This window comes from Oryctolagus cuniculus, chromosome 2 (genome assembly GCF_051225735.1).
Source record: "Oryctolagus cuniculus isolate XC-2025 breed Fujian yellow rabbit chromosome 2, ASM5122573v1, whole genome shotgun sequence".
Taxonomy (NCBI): Eukaryota; Metazoa; Chordata; class Mammalia; order Lagomorpha; family Leporidae; genus Oryctolagus; species Oryctolagus cuniculus.
The window spans coordinates 176,809,015-176,829,026 of NC_142868.1; the positions used below are offsets into that span (position 1 = coordinate 176,809,015).

General features: G+C 55.1%; 1 protein-coding gene and 1 long non-coding RNA gene across 5 annotated transcripts in view; one reads left to right on the plus strand and one right to left on the minus strand.

Moving 5' to 3' along the window:
- The window catches only part of GALNT14 (polypeptide N-acetylgalactosaminyltransferase 14), a 204,023-nt gene that overhangs the window by 141,960 nt on the left and 42,051 nt on the right, over positions 1 to 20,012 (plus strand). For all 3 annotated transcript variants that reach the window (XM_089327778.1, XM_070069718.2, XM_002709933.6), the window contains one exon: positions 14,259 to 14,357. In XM_089327778.1, coding sequence (XP_089183904.1) covers positions 14,259 to 14,357 — 99 coding nt within the window. The remainder of the gene's footprint in view (positions 1 to 14,258; positions 14,358 to 20,012) is intronic.
- LOC149128155 (uncharacterized) lies at positions 12,270 to 19,976 on the minus strand. Of its 2 annotated transcripts, none has more exons than XR_016230502.1 (3): positions 19,272 to 19,976; positions 18,385 to 18,599; positions 12,270 to 13,486 (listed from the first exon to the last, which is right to left on the minus strand). It is a non-coding gene; the product is annotated as an uncharacterized LOC149128155 (long non-coding RNA). The 2 variants fall into 2 exon arrangements; XR_016230501.1 differs by lacking the exon at positions 19,272 to 19,976 and adding an exon at positions 19,022 to 19,121.

Below are 20,012 nucleotides of genomic sequence, written 5' to 3' on the forward strand. Positions count from 1 at the left end.
AGAGACTGGAGCTCATGCCCTGCACAGCAGTTACAAGTTAGGCAACCCCAGAAGGCAGGGCGGCAGTGTGGCGAGGTATGTGGAGGTCATGACACAGGGCATGGCCAAGGAGGGCAATGGACTGAGCGCCACAGGTCAGGGGCCTCCTGGAAGGGCAGTGAGGCGGCAGGCTAGCCTGCAGAGTTAATATGACGTGGGCTGCCTCACCTTCGGGAGTATCTGGGTAAAGCAGTGTGGTGGGAAGAGCTTGGAAAGGGGATGTTTGTTGGAAGGCAGGAAGTACCATCAGGAAGCTGTTGTAGCATGGCAGACCCTGGGCGAGGGTCAGATTTCGTGAAAGCAAAAGAAGGCGAGAGAGGCAGATTTGGAGGCAGGACTGACTGGGTGTGGAAGTGCTGGCAGGTGCAAAGCCTTGGCTGTTTACTTCTCCCCTCTGACACTCCACGGGTCACACCATTGTGCATTCCTGGAGACAAGTGTTGGGCACGGGGCACCCGAGCAGCCCATTCCCAGGCCCAGTGTGTGGAGGGCACTCAACACTGGACACACTGGACTGCAGGTCTCCCTACAGCTGCGTGGATCGAGGAAGTCTCCCTCCTTAGATAAAAGGAGGGAATAACTCTCCTCTTAGCCTTTAGCAGGAAAATCCGAGAAGTTGAATGCAAAGGTGCCAGGAACTATCAAGAGGAAACGCCATTCCTCAGCAGATGAAGAGCAGCCCAGGCCTGTGATCTCCAGCTTTCCAGAACTTTCCAGAACCTTCCAGCACATAGCCTTCAAGATAGAAGATGGGGAGAAATGAGGCTGAAGGAGCAGTGTGTCCAGACGATTCAGAGGGGCTGGTGCAAGCACAGAACCAGGAGCCAGACAGTCAGGCTTCGTGTCGGCTGCTCACTGACTATGACTGTGCAGGCGCCGCCGACTACAATGGAAGAAGAGGAACCGGAGCACGGACCTGCAAGAGTTATTGTGCAGACTTAAAGCTCTGGGAAGAATACCTGAGACAGTGAGGATTCAATAAGTATTCTCCGTTACTGCTGTTGTATAATGTGATTCAAGCAGGGCTAAAATAAGACACAAAGGAGCGCTGGTGCCAGACACAGAAGAATCGTTTTCAGCAAACAATTGCAGAGTTCGTTCTTGGCTCTCCCCCACACTTTTCAGTCCCGGGGAGAGTCTGCATTTGCTCATTGAGAATGCTCCCTTTGCACACGTATACATGCACACACATGCGCACACACACACACACACACACGCCTGCCATCCCCGTGCTGTCAGACCAGTTAACACAGGTCCTGGCAACATCCTAACAGGAGCCTCTTTGCAGCCTCCAGAGTGCTCCCTGCAACGGAGCTCGTTTCCCATGCTTTCTGCGGAGCCTCGGCCTCCCACCCGCTTGGATGGAGCTGGTCAACATAGGAGACCAACATTAGATGCTTGGCAAAGCAAAGGGAGTCTGGAAGACGGCACATTAGTGGTCATTTCTAGGAGGTCCAAATGCAGCTGGCAGCGTCAGCATTCTCCACAGCAGAGGGGTGTTCCAGGTCTAGATTGCACCCATCTGCACGGGCAGCATAGGCGCCCCAGGTGAGGAATTAGGGCCAGAGAGTGGAAAAACATCCTGACCCATTGGCATCTGCAGCCCCAAGAACAGAGGTGTTTCTGCTGGTTCCAGAACACAGAACAGGAACTGTCTTGACTTCCGTGATGGGTAATTCATGTTGTCTGCCGATGACGACCAGACACAGGCTCGTCCGAACTTAGTGGAGCAAACTTTTACTGTGCTTCCAGATGCCAGTGCAGGGCTGCTCCATGAAGCTGGGGTAGATGGTGAGGGAGATCTCGTTAATGCTGAATTTTACATATAAATGGCTATTAATTATTCTGGCCTTTTCTGCTTTCTTTTTTGAAATGATGATAGCACATAATGGAATTTAAAAAAATACATTCCTTCCCCCAAAATAAAATGTTGTGAGCTTAATAATGGTCTCCATAGGTTTTCATTTTATTTTGCTCATCCAGAAGAGTCATCATCTGGAGACTAATTATCTGGCACGCATGTTGACGTTTTAAATTGGGTTCTCTACAAATTAAAGTTCGGGAATAATGTAGGACAAAATGTCCAAGAGAAACAGATGTGAGTCCCGTATAGAATTTAAAATTTTCTAGGAGTCACTTAAAAAAAAATAAAAAGCAAGTGAAATGAACTTTACTAATAAATTTTATTTACTCTAGTACATCCAAATATTTTCATCTCGACATCTAATCAATGTCAAAACAAAGGAGCATTTCGTAAGAAGTCTCTGAAATCTTGCGCGTGTTTTATATTCACTGCACTTCTGCATTCAGGCTAGACACATATCCAGTGCTCAATAGCTGCGCGTGGCCGGGGGCCCCCAGACCAGACAGGGCCTGTCGGAGGGAAGCGTGGTGCCGTCCTGGTCTGTCACAGGGTTCAGTCTCTCCCCTCTCATGGGATGGAACCTCACTTATCGTTCCTGGAATTTAGATGAACAAGAACAGCATCCTGGCCTTTTGAACACTGCTGACTGTTTCCAGTGCAACACAAGAAGCTTCAGAGCTGTCCAGAGACACCAGAGGCCATTGCAGATGTTCTTGCAGGTCCATCTGAGCCCTGGTGTCCCTGTTTTGCCTGCTTCCGGTCTCTTCTTGGTTTTGCTGACAAGTATGTTTGCTCTTCTTTGCATTCTTGACCTTGACCCTGGCTCAGCTTACTGCTGTGCAGCTCTCCTGTGCTGGTGTCACCCCTAGTTTGGCAAAGGACATTTTCTACTCTGCCCTTGATCCCCACGGATGCCTCCCAGCTTCTTAGTCCACTCATGCTCTGTCCATCCACACACTTTTCAGACACTTGCTCTATGTCTGCTCCGTATGGTCACCATAGGTACTAACATAAGGGCTGCCAGTAAGTCCCTGCCTTCCTTGCAGCAGCAGTCACTGGAGGAGACAGAAAAGTTAATTCTATGATTCTTCTGTTTTTTTTTTTTTTTTTTTTTGACAGGCTGAGTGGACAGTGAGAGAGAGAGACAGAGAGAAAGGTCTTCCTTTGCTGTTGGTTCACCCTCCAATGGCCGCCGCGGCTGGCGCACTGCGGCCAGTGCACCGCGCTGATCCAATGGCAGGAGCCAGGTACTTATCCTGGTCTCCCATGGGGTGCAGGGCCCAAGCACTTGGGCCATCCTCCACTGCACTCCCGGGCCACAGCAGAGAGCTGGCCTGGAAGAGGGGCAACCAGGACAGAATTCGGCACCCCGACCGGGACTAGAACCCGGTGTGCTGGCGCCGCAAGGCAGAGGATTAGCCTAGTGAGCCATGGCACCAGCATTCTATGATTCTTATTAATTACAGTGATGGGGTGAGCACAACGCCCTAGGGAGGCACATTGGAAAAGCCTCAGGAAATGGGTACTTCCCAGGGGCAGCAACTCCCAAGCACAGATTGGAAGAGGGTAAAATAGCCACGCCTTGGAAGAGAGGAAAGGGCCTTTGAGACAAGCAGAAGAGCGGTGGCATTCACAGAGGTGCAGAGGGGACAACGAGCAGGTCAGGCAGCAGGTGACTGGAACTTTGGCGGTGCAGCAGGCCGGGGTCAGGAGGATCGCTAAGCCCAGGCCACTGAGCATGTGAGCCACCTGAGAAGCATCAGCTTGACTCTCTGGTAGTTAGGCAACACCGGAAGGTGTTAGAGATGCAGTTTGGAGATGAGTTGGCATTGTGGCACAGCAAGTTGCACTGTTTCTGTGATACTAGGATCCCATAGCAGAGTGCTAGTTCAAGTCCTGGCTGCTCTGCTTCCAGTCCAGCTTCCTGCTAATGCACCTGACAAGGCATCAGAGAACAGCCCAAAATGCTTGGGCCCCCACCACCCATGTGGGAGAGCAAGATGAAGTTCCTGACTCTTGGCTTCAGCCTCACCAAGCCCTGGCTCTTGCAGTCATCTGAGGCGTGAAGCCGTGGGAGAAGATCTCCGTCTCTCCGCCCCTCCTCCCCCGGTTATTCTGACTTTCAGATAAAGAAGTCTTAAAAAAATGCAGTTTTGGGAAGATCATCCTATCTGCAGCATACAGAATAGATTGGAAAGGGATAAAGCCAGCTAGGAAGTTGCTGCAGTCATTTAGAAAAGGCACCACAGGAACGGGGAGAAACAGCCAGATGCAGTGATAAGGAAGGCGCGCTGACGGGAGCAGGTTGAATTAGATTGGGTGTGAAGGAGTGGGAGGAGGGATTAGAGTCTCCTGGGCCGGGGTTCATGGCCAGTGGAGAATACAGAAGGGTCAGCAGGCTTGGCCGAGCTGTGGGAGGCAGAGGGGGGTGAAGTTATTCATGTCCCATCCAAGAGAAGAAATCCATGGGGATTAGGGCTGGAGTCATTAGCAAACCCACAGGGCACTGTGCTCTTGGAGAAAGTGAGATAATCCAAAGAGAAGGAACACTGAGAAGAGAAAGGCCTAGGAGAGAAATTGGGGGGAACAACAGAATTGAAGATGTGAGATGGCAAAGAAAAGCCAAGAGGAAACAGCTTACACAGAGGACAGCCAAGCCAGGGTCACCTCACCAAAGCCCAGGGCAGAGGACCGAGCACTTATGACATGTGTGACTCTCGGTGACGAGTGAGATACAGACCAAAACATTTCCATTAGGTTCAGTTCAGCAGCATAGAGAAGTAATGGGGACCTCGGGGGAAGGCTTCTGGGGAAGATAGTGAGAAAATAGCACTTGAAGGCAGAGGTGACCAATAACCCTTGTGGACTGGGGGGCCTGGGCCTCTCTGTGCCACGTCGTGGGGGCCTGCCAAGCCTGGGTGCCTGAAGGAAGCTGAGCAGGTTTGGGAGGTCTTAGCACTGCACTAGAGAGTGACCTTGGGCAGGCCTGTTCTCTGTCTGGGCCTCAAAGGAAGGCTTGAGGCAGTGTCTTCTGAAACAGTGTCCCAGAAAATCTCTCCTGGTAGGGCATTATGTGGCATGCTTTGCTAAATACAAGGATGCTTCATAACAGTCATGGAAATGGAGTTCAAAGATACACTTATTTTGGTGTGAGCATTTTTTGAAATTCATGCCCGCTAGGAATCTTCACAAAGTTCATGAACAAAGCATATTACAATAGAAGTATGCATGGTTTTATCTAGAAAACATTTGCATTCTTGTTATGTGTGAAGCATTGTGTGATAGGAAAAAGGAGAAAATTACAAGAGTGGGGATGGGGCGGGTTTTGAGGTTGAAGTTGGGCAAACAGTAGGCTGGTGCAACTCTCAGAACTTTCTCATGTTCCTGGGTAATGGTGAATCACCAGTAAAAGGTAACCCAGTGCTGATCTAATATTTCTCATTTGCCAAACTTCTTTGACCCTGGAATACTACATTCAGGGAGCATGCATGGACACCTCCTGGAAATGCTGTCCAGGGACTCACAGGGACTTCACTAGGCAGTCTTTAGCCTTCCCATCTGGCATTGCAACTACGAGGAATTGGCTTAGAGCAGAAGAGAGAAAGCACTTTGAGCGGCTGGTACCTCAAAGCAGAGACAGAGACTGAGCCTTGAGGGAAGTGCAAACAACACGGCCTCTTATACCAAAGAGTCCCTGCCTCCCAGTTTTTCAGGAAGGACCTTGTGGGGCTTTCTGACATTGCCCAGAGTGCACCTGCCGAACTGATTTTTGGGACTGTCATTCCCATCTGCAGTCTGCAATTAATCAGACAGAGGAAGTGCCCTAGAATTCTCAAGGTGGAGGTTTTCCTAGAAACTGGTGCTGCTGGAAGCAGATGGTTAAGAAATCCAGGAAGATCCTCCAAGGAGCAAGAAGACCACAGACCCTGATGGAGAGGCTCAGTCAAGAATAAGGCAGTGTGTCTGCACAAGGGCATGCATGTGTTGCCCTAAACAGGCTCACCAGAGACCAAGTCCCCTGGCAAAATGGCTGTGTGCTTATGGAATGGAGGGTTGTCTGAGTGACAGTCCAGGACAGCCTTTTTGTTTGTTTTAAGATTTTCTTTATTTATTGGAGAAGTACAGTTATAGAGAGAGGGAGAGACAGAGAGAAATGTCTTCCGTCTGCTGATTCACTCCATAAATGACCGCAATGGCCAGAGCTGGGCTGATAGGAAGCCAGGAGCCAGGAGCTTCTTCTGGTCTCCCACATGGGTGCAGCAACCCAAGCACTTGGGCTATCTTCCACTGCTTTCCTAGGCCATAGCAGAGAGCCGGATTGGAAGAGGAGCAGCCGGGATATGAACCAGTGCCCATATGGGATGCCGGTGCCGCAGGTGGAGACTTAGGCAACTACACCACAGCGCCAGCCCCGACAGCTTTTCTTAACTGGGCTTCTGCAGGAGAATGATTCCCTAAAGGCCAAGGCATCCATTGTGTGCAGTGCATGAACTGCTGTCCTATGCACGTGGAAGGGTGTGTGCCATCCCTGGGAGAAGTGAGAGAATCGTCACCCAAGCAGTTTCCTGTGTACTGTGCTTCGTGCTGAGAACCCTTAAAGGAGTTGCACTTGTAGCAAATGGGACAGCCCCGAAGGCGCTACAGAAGAATGTCCCTGTGGATGTTGGCACCCCCTTGCCTAGCATCCTGAACAAGGGTCCCAGGGGGAACTCTGGGCCACTGCCTGGGAGGAATCGGGAGCGGCTTGCTTGGTTTTTCCACCACATACCCAAGGGGATTTGCCTTTGACCCAGAGGAATGAGAAGCCCCGGTGGACCTGTGTAGTTTGGAGCAGCCAAGGGTATCTGCCGTTGTTATAGAGCAAGCCACCCCAGGGGAAAACAGCATTTATCATCTCACGACCTCTGTGGGTCAGGAGTCCTGGTGTGGCTTGGGGGGGGGGGGTCCTGCACCTCAGGGTCCCTGACAGGCAGCTCTCAATGCATCAGCTGAGGCTGCAGCCACCTCTGGGGTTGCTCACGTGGTGCCTGGCAGGCGGGATTCGGTCTCCTGATACATAGGCTTTCCAGCGTGGCAGCCGGCTCCACCAATGCCTGCAGGCCCAGTGGTCAGGAGTCGCAGTATCTGGTAGCCCAGGCACAAGTGACAGCCCATTGTGTTAGCTGGATTCTGCTGTTTAGATGCTGGTCATCAGGTCCAGCCCACACTGAAGAAGGTTATACAGGGAGCAGGGGTGGGGTCCCTCTCTGAAGCTGCCCACCAAGCTGGCCAAGCTTCTAATCACTTCACCTCTCTGCTCCAGCCCTCTCCTCTCTCTAGGATACTGGAATTTAATACCACGTTCAACAATTCAAAATGTGGCAGTGCAATCGAACAGCAGATCTCACCATTATTTTAAGTGTGTTTTGTGAGATGCAGGGTTTCTATAAACACCGACCAAGGGTGGCTGTCGAGGCCAGAACTGGGAGCAGTGCGTGTTGATGTGGATGGACAAATTAATCTGCATGTGAAATCACAGTGAAATTGACATGAAATAAAAATTTCATGCCTTCCAGTGTGCCAGTGTCTCCCATGAAATGAGATTAAAAGGAGTGTCTGATTTTACAGTTGTTGTGCATTTTATATTGCTTGTGTCTTTCTCTTCTGGAGAGTTGATCTTGAACCCAGGGGCCAGCCACAGCTGTGGCATTGCACGATTTTGTTTGTTGATCTTTCCTTTCCTCCCAGCTGAGGGAAGGCTTCCTTACCTTGAGCAGACTTGGGGATGCATTTCATGATCTCATCTCCAAAAACAAAATTGATGGTTCTAAAAGCCTGTATGTAGCACGTTCACTGCCCCCTGTCCTGAAAGAGCCAACGTTCTGGAAAAGTCCCTGGGCAAAGACTTTTCCACGCTCATCCTTTCTTTGTCACACATGTCAGTTTTGTGCGGTGTTGGTGGTGAGGAAGGGAGGTGAGATGACAGTATTGCTCCTGAAGTCTCACTGGGGCTATAGGGCATAGCAAGAATGAGTGACAGGGATGGAGAAGGGTGTGCACCTGCACTCTGGACCCACATGTTGCCACTTTCTTAGGGACAGAGCGCTCTCTCCAGGAAGTCAGTCCCACTCCCCCTTTCTGTCTTAAGCCTGTATTTCCCTTGGCCTTTGTGGCCATGGAGTTTGAGGCAGTGGAACGTGGGAGAAGACAACCCATTGCTTTTTCTGCCTGGGCCTGACCTCCACAGTGTGCATGGGAACTGCAGGAACTGGAAGGAGCGCAGCATAGCTTTCTGTTCAGGAACAGCAGTTCCTGATCCCCCGCCCCACCCGCCAGGGCCTTTGGAGGTCGCAGGTGCACCCACTCTCTCTTGCTCGATGGACAGCAATGTGGGAGCCCCTGCAGCCCAGCCAGCGGTCTCACTTCCTCCTGCGTTCACCCAAGAGTACAGCCTGTCCCGCCCACCCTGGCAGTCGCTGTGAGGACTGGTTTTGAGCACTCAGCAGAAACTGCTTCTTGGGGTGGCAATTCGAGGGTGGGTACCTGGGTGTGCTCCCTGTGCCAGGGTACAGGAGAGACCTGAGGAACCAGGGCAAGAGCCTGGCATGGGGACAGCACGTGACAGGACTCTGGCAGCCAGCGTCTCTGGGCTCAGATCCCCTTTGCTAGCTGGAGTGAGCTACTTAGCCTTTCTGCGCCTCCATCCTCAATCTCCTCATTAATAGATCCATCAAATAGCAGCCACCTCGCAGGGTGACTGTGAGTATTTAATAGGTGAGGTGCAGGGCAGGCCTTGGGCACAGGGGTTAAGATGCCACGTTCCGCATCAGAGTGCCTGCTTCCCACCCTTGCTCTACGGGCAGCTTCCTGCTAATGTGCATCCCGAGAGGTAGCAGCAGGTGGCTCAGCTACTCAGCATCCCTGCCCGCCATGTGGGAGACCAGGATTGACCTCTGGGCTCCTGGCTTCAGCCTGGCCCCGGCCTAGCTCTTGCAGGCATCTGGGGAGTGAACCAGCCACCGGATAATCTCTCTCTATTTCTGTCTTTCAAATGAAATGAAATTTAAATGTGTGTATGTTGGGGGGGGGGGTGCTCTGTACTGCACCTGGCACCAAGGGTCCCCTAGACAGTAGATGCAACATGTTCCATGGGGTGGGTAGTGTCAGCACCACAAACCAGGGCAGCAGGGGGGTGACTGCCACGCTCCCTAGCAACCTGGGGTCCACCCGCAGCATCCCACACCAGGCCTGTCTGATGTCCGCTGCATCAGGCTGCACATTTGCATGACTTTTCCCCGTCCCTGCCATTCAAGACTGGGAGCCATGGCCAGCTGTGGAGGGGCTGGGGCGGCTTCCCTTTACACCAACATCCTGCGAACAAGTGCGCTTCCCTCTGGGCATCTCTCCCTTCCAGTTTTAGACTACAGAATGCAAAACCCTGAACATCCAGCAGTTACGACCACTGTCTTTTTTTCCATGCTGCAAGGGGGATGCCTTGTGCCCAGAGTGAGTTGGAGGGCCCTGGCCCTGGCCCCATCAGGCCCCTATAGCTCTTTGAAAACCTGGGGGTGACCGTGATGCTCCCTGGGGGCAACCATGATGCTCCCCACCCTGCCCTTTTCCAGGCCGCTGCAGTGTCGGATGCGCTGAGGGATGATGCAGGAAGCATGGCGCCCATCCCTGCGACCTGCGATAGCTGACAGCCCTGTCACTGAGCGGGTTTCTGATGTGCCTGTGCCGTCCACATTCAGGGCCAAGGGCTGGGCAGGAGGCTGCCTGTGAGGGGAGGGAAGAAGGTCTGCTCCACCTCTCTGCATACCTCCCTGGCCTGGAAGTGACCCTGAACCCCTGAGGGGTTGATTGTTCCCAAAGCTTGCTATGAGCTCCACCCTCCCTGGGAGAAACCCAAAGTCTAGGTTGAGCCTGTCTTTGAAAAAAGAAAAGGAAGAGACAGGAGGGTCAGAAGCCAGGAAATGCTGCAGCCCTGGGACAGCAGCCACCGGCCTGCCCGAGACTGATTCCCCACGTGGCCAAGGCCCTGCCCTCCCTGCTGCTCCCCTGGAGGCTCTCACATCCCCACCCCTGCACCACGCTCTGCTGCTTGCCGGCTCTCCCCACCAGTCAAACCTCTGCATTTTTAATAAATTATCAATGAGGTTTCCCATCTGCCCACCGGTGCCAGCCCTCATGCCCCTGCAGGGTCTCGTCCCTGTGGCTTTCACAGACAGCCACTGTCGGAGCCCACACGCCTCTCAGCAGCCGGTGGTGAGGACTTTTCGAAGGCCTTCTGCCCATTGGCCTTTCCTGGGGCTTGGAGGGCAGGCGACTGTTGCCCTGGGTTCAGAGGTCTGGGTGCCTGAAGCCACAGCGAATTGACTGCAGGGATGACAGGGACAAGCACTGGGTTAGGAGTCACAGGACACAGGTTCCCCTCATCCCACTCAGCACGATTCTGAGCCTCAGTTTCCCTCATCTGTGGAGTGGGGGTTCTCATTGGCTGTTGAGAGAGCTGAAGGAGACAGGGGGTCAGTCCTGGCTCTCTGTGGAGGAAGGCCCCGTGAAGTCCTGTGAGCTGGTGAGGTTGGTGGCACCCAACCCTATCCCTCCCCTGGCTTGTACACACTGGAGGAGCTCACAGCTTCCTGCCAGTCCAGTCCTAGGGGGCTGGAGGAGCTCAGAGACCAGGGACAAAACAACCCACGCCTGCCCAGTGCAGGGGGTTGAACAGGCTCATCTCCAAGGTCCCTTCCTTCCCTAAACTGGGAGCTTGTGATTCTAGGGACGAGTGCTCTCCAGTCGTGCCAGTGATTCCAGCTGCCGTTTAAGCCCTGGGTGTGCTGTGTGCATTATCTGTGGTGTCACAAGCTTGGGAGGAAGGCTCAGAGAAGGTAAGCCACATGCCTAAGGGCACACAGCATCAGAGCCCAGCTTCCCTTCCCTTGCACCGCTGCATCCTCTGACCTCTCCCCTCCCCCGGGCTCCCATTGCCCCTTGCCCCCTGGTGGCGCAGGGATGAACTATTCCTCCCCAAAGACCCCTTTCCAGCCCATGCCAGACCAGGCTCCCCCCATCCGGCAGAGTCCTCTGCAGATTTAGACCGATGTGGACAATCCTAATATGGTCGGTCAAGCAGCTGCTCTTGCCTAACGTAGTGATGATCTAGGAAAAGCACTTTCCCCTTCTGTTAGCTCGCTTTTGCAGGAGAGAAAACAAGGCTGGACACAGTCAAGTCAGAGGCCCAGTGATGGAGCTGAGCCCCAGCAGCGAATGGGCACTGACCGCATTCTGTTCAAATTGCCTGGGCCGGCTGAATGCCGCCTGCCCATCCCGCTGCTCGGGAGCTGGTAGCAGGAGAGCCGGGGGCTCTGTCCCCCATTTCACAGACCAGCACGCAGCAGCCTGGACACACAAGTGACCTGCCCGAGGTCTCACCCTGATGGGAGGTGTCCAGAACTCCCAGGCCAGGCCCTGTGGGCTTCTGTACCCATCCTCTGTGTCCCTGTCTCCACCTCACCCATGAGTTCCAGCCCCACCTCCTCCAGGAAGCCTCTTGCACCACTCCGGGCAGAGTAATGGCCCTACTAAACTCTGTGTGTGTGCACACATGTGCTGCTGTGTCATTGTGTGTCCGTTCACCTGCCTCCCTGGCTGGCATCCTTTAAGACAGGAAAGGCTGTGTAAGCAGAAAACAACTCCTTGTCTATGGACAACTTACATCAGCAATGCTGGGCTTTGGGGTCGTCCCACTGCCTTCTGGAAAGTGGGGAGGGAAGTTAGCTCCAAGGCAGTGCCCAGAACCTGAGCCCAGGAGGCCAGGGCCCGTGGCAGCTGGGAGAAGCTAGCACCCAGCCCCTGGATGCATCCCAGTCCTAGCAGGGGTGCCTTCTGTGTGGCTGTGCACGGACGGTCTTCTGCCCTGGCTCTGCAGGAGACCAGAACATTCTACTGAGCTCCCTGGCATCTTAACTTCCTCTGAAAGAGGCGTGTGGGTACCCACGGGCTCCCCAACAGCCAGCCCATTCTTCGTGGCACTGACAATCCTCCCACTGCCTCCCTCTCTCTTGGGCCACCCCATGTCCGTTCTCATGATGTCAGGAGCCCTGCAAACCTGCCAACCAAGGGCCCCCAGTCTCCCTTCCACCCGCCCCCTGCTTTCCTCCCCGCCACAGCTCTGAACTCAGGGCTGTGTCCAGAGAGAAGCAAGCCCGAGGTCCCTCTCCCCGGAGATGGTTTCACGGCACTTTCCTTCCCTCTGTAGAACCATCACCTAACGCATGACGGGTCACCCACAATTGAACAGAGTGGCTCCCAACAGTAGGAGTCACTGTGGCTCAGCAAGCCGGGGCGCAGGGGCTGCCGGGGCTGGAGGTTTGGACTTAGGGTCCCTCGCTGAGCAGCCGTTGGATGGCTGCCACAGCCTGGCTGGGTCTGCTACACCCACTTCTGAGCTGGCTCATTTCTGTGGCTGGGGAGCTGGTGCTGGCCGTGGGACTGTGGCCACGGTTCCTTTCCACGAAGATGCCTGTCCACTCAAGTGCTACACGAGTGGCCCCCCGGCATGGCGGCCAACTGAGCCCCCGGTACTTTTGTGACTTCACCTGGAAGCTGCGGTCTCTGGGTGCTGTTGAGGGCCTGGCTGCCCTGATCCGCAAGGGAGGGGACGAGAGAAGACAGGAGGACCTATCCGTGGGAGTCCTTGGAAGTCACATGGGAGGGTGGCTGCCATCCCCCCAGGAACCAGGACAGGCTACGTCTTTGGCTGCCCTGGAATTGCATTTCCTGATTCTCTTACTGCTTTTCAAGGGGTATCAACTACACTTAAATCCTGACTTAGGGATGCAGAGATGGACAAAGCCTTGGGCCCTTCCCTAGAGGATCTCACAGTCAAGTGGGGAGACACTGTCACAGGATGTGCTAGAAAAGAGATGTGTGCAGAATTACGGGAGCACAAAGGGCAGACCAACACCTTCTGGGCAGAGGGGTCATTTGCTCTGGGTTTTGAGGTATGTAGAGGAGCTCCTCAAGTGGAGAAGGAGGAAGGACATGGGTCAAGCAGAGGGGATGGTGTGAGCATTGGCTGAGTTGGGGCCGCATGTGAGACTGGTTGTGAAAAGTTGCAATGGCTGTGGCAGGGGCTTTGAACTTCGTGCATCAGGAACCACTGGAGGGAGGCCTTCAAGTCAGAGGAAGACTTAGCAGAGCTGTGTGGTGGGCAGGACAGGACCGGCAGCAGGAAAGGCAGGAGGCCGGTGAAGCAACCCTGAGGCCGGAGGAGGACCACCTGACCCAGGCCACAGGGACAGGGCAGGGGAGGGCGGGCTAGGTGGCTGGGCTGAGGACGGGCAGGCCTGCGGGTCAGGACTTCTCTTGTCCGCCGTCTCCTCTCCTTGGCTCCTGTCCCAGGTGCCAGCAGTGTCTGCTCCTAGAAACGGGGGTCAGGTTACCCGGGAGGGATGTCAGGACTTCGGCCTCCGACTGAGGGCCCCACACTTGTCTGAGGATCCAGTGATGGCTCTGAACCACTCTCCCAGGGGGACGCTGGGTCTCTGGACCCCAAATGAAAAGCTCCAGGCCTGGAAAGAAATGGGAGGGGGGAGCCAATGTCTGCCCCCCCAACCATCTGTTATTTACTTCCTCTTTTAATGTTGCCCTCCCTGCGTAATTGGACAAGCCCCGGAACAGCAAGGAACAGGAGGAAGCATTTACCCAGCGATCGCCCCTGGTGGCGCCAGCCTCGCTCGGCGGGTTCATTTCCATTATTATAGTAATTTGGGGGCTGCAGGCTACAATTTTCACTTGCAGCGAGGTATTAAATTGAAATTACCCCAGATGTAATTGTCATGCAAAGTGATCCTGGACACGTTGGAAATGAATGGTTTTTCAAGACGGGGGTTTGATTGCTTCCACTGAGGCATTCGGGTTCTCGTGTCTTTGGGTGTGGGTGTGTGTGTGTGTATGTGGCCAGGGGCTGGGGGTCATTGCACTCAGGATGAGGCCCCTGCCGGCTGGGAGCTTCCCCTGAACTGTGGCATGGGCAGAGGGGCTAGAAGGGCTCAGACCAGGGGGCACAGCCCAAGACGTGGTGCTGGGTTTATGCAGCTCCCAGAAGCCACTTTGCACTCAGGCGATAAACGCCACATTCAGTCTGTTTATCAACTTAACGTGCCTCCGAGCCCGTGTTCCCCCAAAGTGGTGAAAAATTCAGCTTCAGTTATTCATGGAGCTCCCAGCCCCTCTCAGAGTGAGGGGGGCCCGAGTCTTGCCCAGTGCTAAGCATCTGTCCACGCTGGGGGCCACCAGGATGGCCGTGGAGCCAGCCTTTTAGAGCCGTTCTGCCTGCCGAGGTCTCACTGGCCTTCTGCCTCTCCTCCCACAGATGCGCACTGCTGGTGTATTGCAAGGACCTCCCACCCACCAGCATCATCATCACCTTTCACAACGAGGCCCGCTCCACCCTGCTCAGGACCGTCCGCAGGTAAGGCAGGGTCCTCGCTAGCCGAGCCCAGGGCTCAGTGCGGGGTATGCTCACCGGGCGCCAGGCCCGGCCATCAGAATGTCACAGACACTTCTGCCGTGTGCTGGGCACCATTGAACACAGCACATGTGTCCACTTGGCCACCCTTTGCATTCATGCGAGAGAGGCTATGGCCCTGTTTTACAGGGAGGAAGACAGGGGCCAGTGTTTGCAGTAACTTGTGGAAGTGCACAGAGTGTGAACAGAGGACTGGCCCTGAGCCCTTGCCCTCTGCCACGGTGCTCAGCTGCCTCTGGCGCCCGTGTGCTCCTTGTCACAGGTGACAGGGAAGCCACCTCATGGCGGCATGATGCTGGGATTCCAACTCGGGCCTGGCACCTTCCTCTGCACCTGCCATGGACGATGGTAATAGAGACTGCAGCGGCCCAGGGTGCTCACTACCATTTGGCTTCCAGCCTGCACAGCCTCAGCGCCTGGTCTGGGCTGTATCCTTGCTCTGTGTGGCTTGTGGTCTGCATGGCAGTTTTTGATTCACACAGTCACCTGTCACCAGCAGAGGTGCCCCCAGGACACAGGGGCTCAGCCCAGCCTCTCCGTGGGTCCTGGTCATTTGGTCTCCCCTCCGCCCATGCTGTGCCCCTTCCTCTCCCTGCGTCCATGCCAGCTTCCTGGCCCTTGTCACATCTCCGGCAGCATCTGTGTAGTGGAGGGCAGCAGGCACAGCCAGCAAGAGCCCTGCCTGCTTGTGTGCCCTGTGTGCAGCTGCAGAAGGGGGAAGGCCATTGCTGGGGAAACCAAGACTTGGGAGACACTAAACCATGCAGCCCTGTGGCTGGTGGTAGAGAAGCAGGGTGCTGACCCTTGGCCTCTGACCTTAGAGCCCCTCCTTCTCAGCAGCCTGTGCAGGGCAGGACCAGGGCCAACATCCCAGAGAAGGTGTTAGAGCCAGACGTGCACAAAGCCATGCCCTCCAGCAGAGTCAGGGAAGGAACCACAGCCCCCTTGTGTCCCTGTGACTCACAGCCTGGTTAAGTGCCCATCCCAATCTGCCAGGCCCCCCTGCACCACAGAGCGAAAGTCAGTTAAACAAGGGCCAAAGTGAGTGTCCCAAGCCTGGCCAAACCCCTTGTCATTTCCATCAAGCCAGCCACACTGCCACCCCCGCCTTCGCACCCCTGCACGGGCGGGGCTGTGGAAAGTTCCAGGTGCCAGGAGTTCAGTGCAGCAGTAGACCCTCCCTGAGAGAAGGCACCGGAGCCTCAGCTCCACCCAGCACTATTGGTGCTGGTGTACAAAGCAGGGTGAGCATGGCTCTGAGTGACACAGGGACCTGCCCTGACCCTTGGGTGGCAGCCTGGTGCTGCCGCCTGTCCCAGGAGGCAGCTGTGAATGCCGCCCAGATGCCCTTGGCGACTGATGCACTGGCTCCCACCACCAGCCACCGGCCCCACCCTGGCCTCTGCATTCACCCATGGGCCGCCTGGCTCGTCTGATTTCCTGACAAGGCAGCAACCCTTGACAAGAAAATGAGCCAAGTCGCTGTCAGGTGTCACTGTGGGACTTGCTGGTCTGTGAGCCAGCCTGCGTCTGGTGTGGGAGCAGGGAGAAGGAGAGGTTTTGGTCTACCTGAGGCTCCTCTGGAGCAGGGCAGGGCGGGGAGGACGGAGTTTGTGGGCTGAGCAGGCACGCGGCATAGCAAGTGTCTGGTTCTGAGGTGTCAGGCCTCAGCCCTGGCACCTTCAGCGTCTGCTTGGGCACCAGGGTGGATGGATGGAGCAACAAAAGCCACAGACTGTCTTCCCCGTGGTAGTGTGCTGCCCCACAGGTCACATCTGCACATGTCCACCCAGTGTTTCTATGAGGACACCATTCGTGTCTGAGACGGGCTCCTTACGTTCCAGGCTGGCCTCTCCTGGTCCTTCAAGAAGTTCTCTGATGCCAGGCGCCTGCACTCCCAACACACAAACAGATAACACATGCACACACGCACATTCACACACATGTATGCACACATGCATCTGCACATACAGGCACACACATGCATGCATACATGTAGAAATGCACACAAGCACACATGCACATGCGTGCATGCACACACTGAGCCTACAGGGGCTTCCTCAGGGCCCCCCTCTGCACATCCCCACTATAGCCCTTGATGCATTTTCCCCAGATGCATTCTTCACTGGGCTGCCTTTAATCTGATTCCCCTCTTACTAGCCTCCCCATGGCTCAGTTTCTTAATCAAGGTCATGGGCATGCTAATCAAACTTAGGGATAGGCTTGCTAGGGGTTAATTTAGCTAACGGACCACAAACTGTGCCTGGTCCAGAGAAAGCACTGGTTGATGGCCACCATCTCTGTGTCTGCACTGCTGGTGAAGTGAGGCCGTAGGGTACAGCAGACACTGCTATTGCAATCAAAGGGCCTGGGTCCAGTCCCTGCCCTGCCACTTCCTAACTGTGTGACCTTGGGCAGGTGACTGGCCATATCTACAGAAACAGTGACAAGAATACCTTTTGTGTTTTTAAGTTCTGTCAACATTTTCCACAGTAGACTTTTTGCTAAGGGGTGTGGTGGGCCTTCTAGGGGCATGAGACTATAATACGGGGGCTCCCACACCCCCAAGCCTCCCAACACTGAGCCTAATGGTGCCTCGGACATACTTCTCCTTCTCTCCCTGCTGCTCCTCCATCTCCGTACACGGGGTAATGAGTACACTTACAATGTACTAGTGCACTTAGTAACACTAAGACGCCCCCTTACCATGGTTTTATGGCCCACAGAACACACACCTTCTCTCACTTCATCTGAACCTGGCAGGTGGGGAGTGCGTGTGGGGAACAGAGGAGCCTGGCCTTGGAGTTCTCCTGACATCCCTGGGGTCCAGCCACAGCCCCTCTGTCCACTGGCCTGGTGGAGGGCTGTCCCTGAGGTCTCTTCGCCCCTCATTCCCCTGGCACCCTAAGACCCATGGAGGGCCACACCACTTAGCCCAGAGAGCCAGTGCCCTTGGGTCCCGCCTTGCAGGAACTGTGAACAAGCAGGTGCTAACATCATCAGGAGGCTGGGTAGAGGTGACCTGGGGAGGAAGGCAGGGAAGAAACTTCTAGAAATTTCCATACCTTAAGACTCTCTAACTCCAGTCCCTCCCTAACCTGCCCTACAACACATCAGTAGCCAGTGAGAGGGGAAGGTGGGAGACACACTTCAGGTCTTTCTATCATAGAGGACAGGGTCTCTATGGCACCTGTCTTCAGAAACTCCCTGAACGGTGGGTTGCTTTGCCACCAGGCTCTTGTCAGGGAGAGATGCTGGGGGAGCTGAGCTGGCAATGGAAGGCTCCCCCCACCTCTCTGGCCCCCAAAGCTCTTGAGGGAACCAGGGAGCAAGGGCCTGGGAAGGCTTGGGTATGGCCGTCCAAGCCAGACAAAGTCTTGATGGGGTGGGTGGTGGAGGGAAGGACAGAGAGAGCGAAACCCTGATGAATTTGGGCCTGGAAGACAGGCCCGTGTTGGCCGGCATTACTGCGAGTGCTGTGTACAGGGAGCCAGGGCAGTCGCCTTGCTCTTGGGGCTTCCCTCAGCGCTGGGCACCTGCCTGGGTGACCTCAGCTGTATCCAAGAGCCTTCAGCCCTGACAAACAGCGGCATCTAAGACACTGGCTCTCCAGTGAGAGCAGACAGCATCGTCTTAAACACTGGCTCTCCAGCGAGAGCAGGTACCAGACTCTCCCGGAGGGTTTGTTAGGACACGGTTTCTTGAGCCCCTTCCCCAGGGATTCTAACTCCGAAGTCCGCAGCAGGTGCAGGAACTTGTTCTCTGCCAGGTCCTCAGGTAGCACTGCCAGGGGCTGCCAGCTCTGGGGCCTCACTCTGAGACACAGCGCTGGAAGCGCATGCCTGTTGCTGTTCAACATACGAGTCATGCCCACGCCCACGCCCACAGTGCTGCTGCTGTGCGCCAGGCACAGTGCTGAGCTCCTTGCACGCAGCCAAGGGAGCCATGGTGCCGGAGGTTGAATGCTCACCAAGGTTCTCCCAGCCGGGGCATGGCGGCTGCGCAGGTGCTGCACTTGAACCCAAGTCGGTGGCACTCCAGAGCAGCGACGCTCAGCTGTCAGGTGGCCTCAGGTCTTCATTTAGCAGGTATTTTTGGAGCGTTGATACAACCGGCCTGCCTATAGCGCCGCAGAGTTCACAAAGCAATTTCAAACACATTTCCTCATTTCATCCACACAAAAGCCTGTGAAGTAGGTCAAGTATTAATATCGCCCGCCTTTACGAGGAAAATGTAATTACAGAAGGAAAGGGAGGCTGGGAGCAGAGCGGGGCCTCCCGCAGGATCCCAAGGCTCCTCCGTGGTGGGGCCCTGCTGCCTCTCCTGGGGGCTCCGTGCAGACCCCACAGTGAGAAGGCAGAAGGTGGCAGCTCTGCTGGCAGGTGCGACTGCCCCTCTGGCGGGGAAGGTGGGCTGTGTGCAGGAGACTCAGCTGTGAAATGACTCCTGGCAGAGTGTGGTCCTCCTGTGCCAGGGGAGCGAGTGCTGGATCCCAGGTGGAGGGGAGCAAACAAGGGCTGGAGCAGCCGGGTTCAGGTGGTGGGAATGAGAGTGGGAGTGCACAGGGAGGGCCCTGGAGGACCTCCTGGGCGGGGCAGGTGCCTCACCATCTTCTTGGGTCACCCCGGCAGCCCAGAGCGCACACCCAGCCCCAAGCCACTGTCGAGGAGACCCTGCCATCGCCTCAATTGCTCTGATTAGAGGAGCAAAAACAAGCCAGGTGTTACCAGGAAATGGTCTAATTAGCACTTACTGCTGACGATTTTTTTCTTTCTTTCTTTCTGCTTTAAATCCTGGACATTTTTTATTCGCTAATCATCTCTCAGTTCAGCCAGCGCAGAGCTGCGCACGATTTACCTTTTGATGTTCACAGAAGAGAACTCTTGAATTTCAAAGAGCCGGCGGGGATTTGGGGGGGATCGAATGCAGAAGCTCGGGTGTAATCAAACCTCATTAGAGGTTATTCTTCCCGCAGGCTTTCCTTCTCTCCTGCCTCCTCCTCCCCCCGCCCTCCCTGGTTGGAGGGCTGGTGCCTGGGTTTGCTGTTTTCTTTGGGACAGTCATATGAGTCATCTCCTCCCACCTTGGTCTGGTGGAGGCTGCAGCCTCTGTGCCCTCTTGGTCCCCCAGCTCCCCACAGGCAGTGGCAGTGGCTCCGGGCTCTTGGCTGGGGTTCCTCCCTCCACCTTATACCAGTTGCCATGGTGAGAATTAAGGCTTCCTAAATAAAGGTAGCTCCAGGCAAAGTGCTCTTCCAGGAGAGTTGTAACCCGCTTGGAAAGAGAGGGTTAGGAGGACACAGGGCTCAGAAGGGTGTCCCCGTGCTCCTACCTGCACCTCTTCTGAACCCCCTCTCCCACACTGGCCGGGCTCTTGGTGTCCCACTGTGGTTGGGGTGACCTGGAAATGTTTCTGAACAGCTCCTGAGTTTGGGGGGTGTTTATGAGACATGTGATCTGGGATCCTGGACCCCAGCTCATGCCCTTTGGCCAGGGATCCACGGCACTGGGGTCAGTAAAGTCCAATTTTAAAAATCACCTGTAATGCACAGAATCATTGCAGTCGCTGCCATGTGCTGTGCAGAATGCTTCGGGTGCG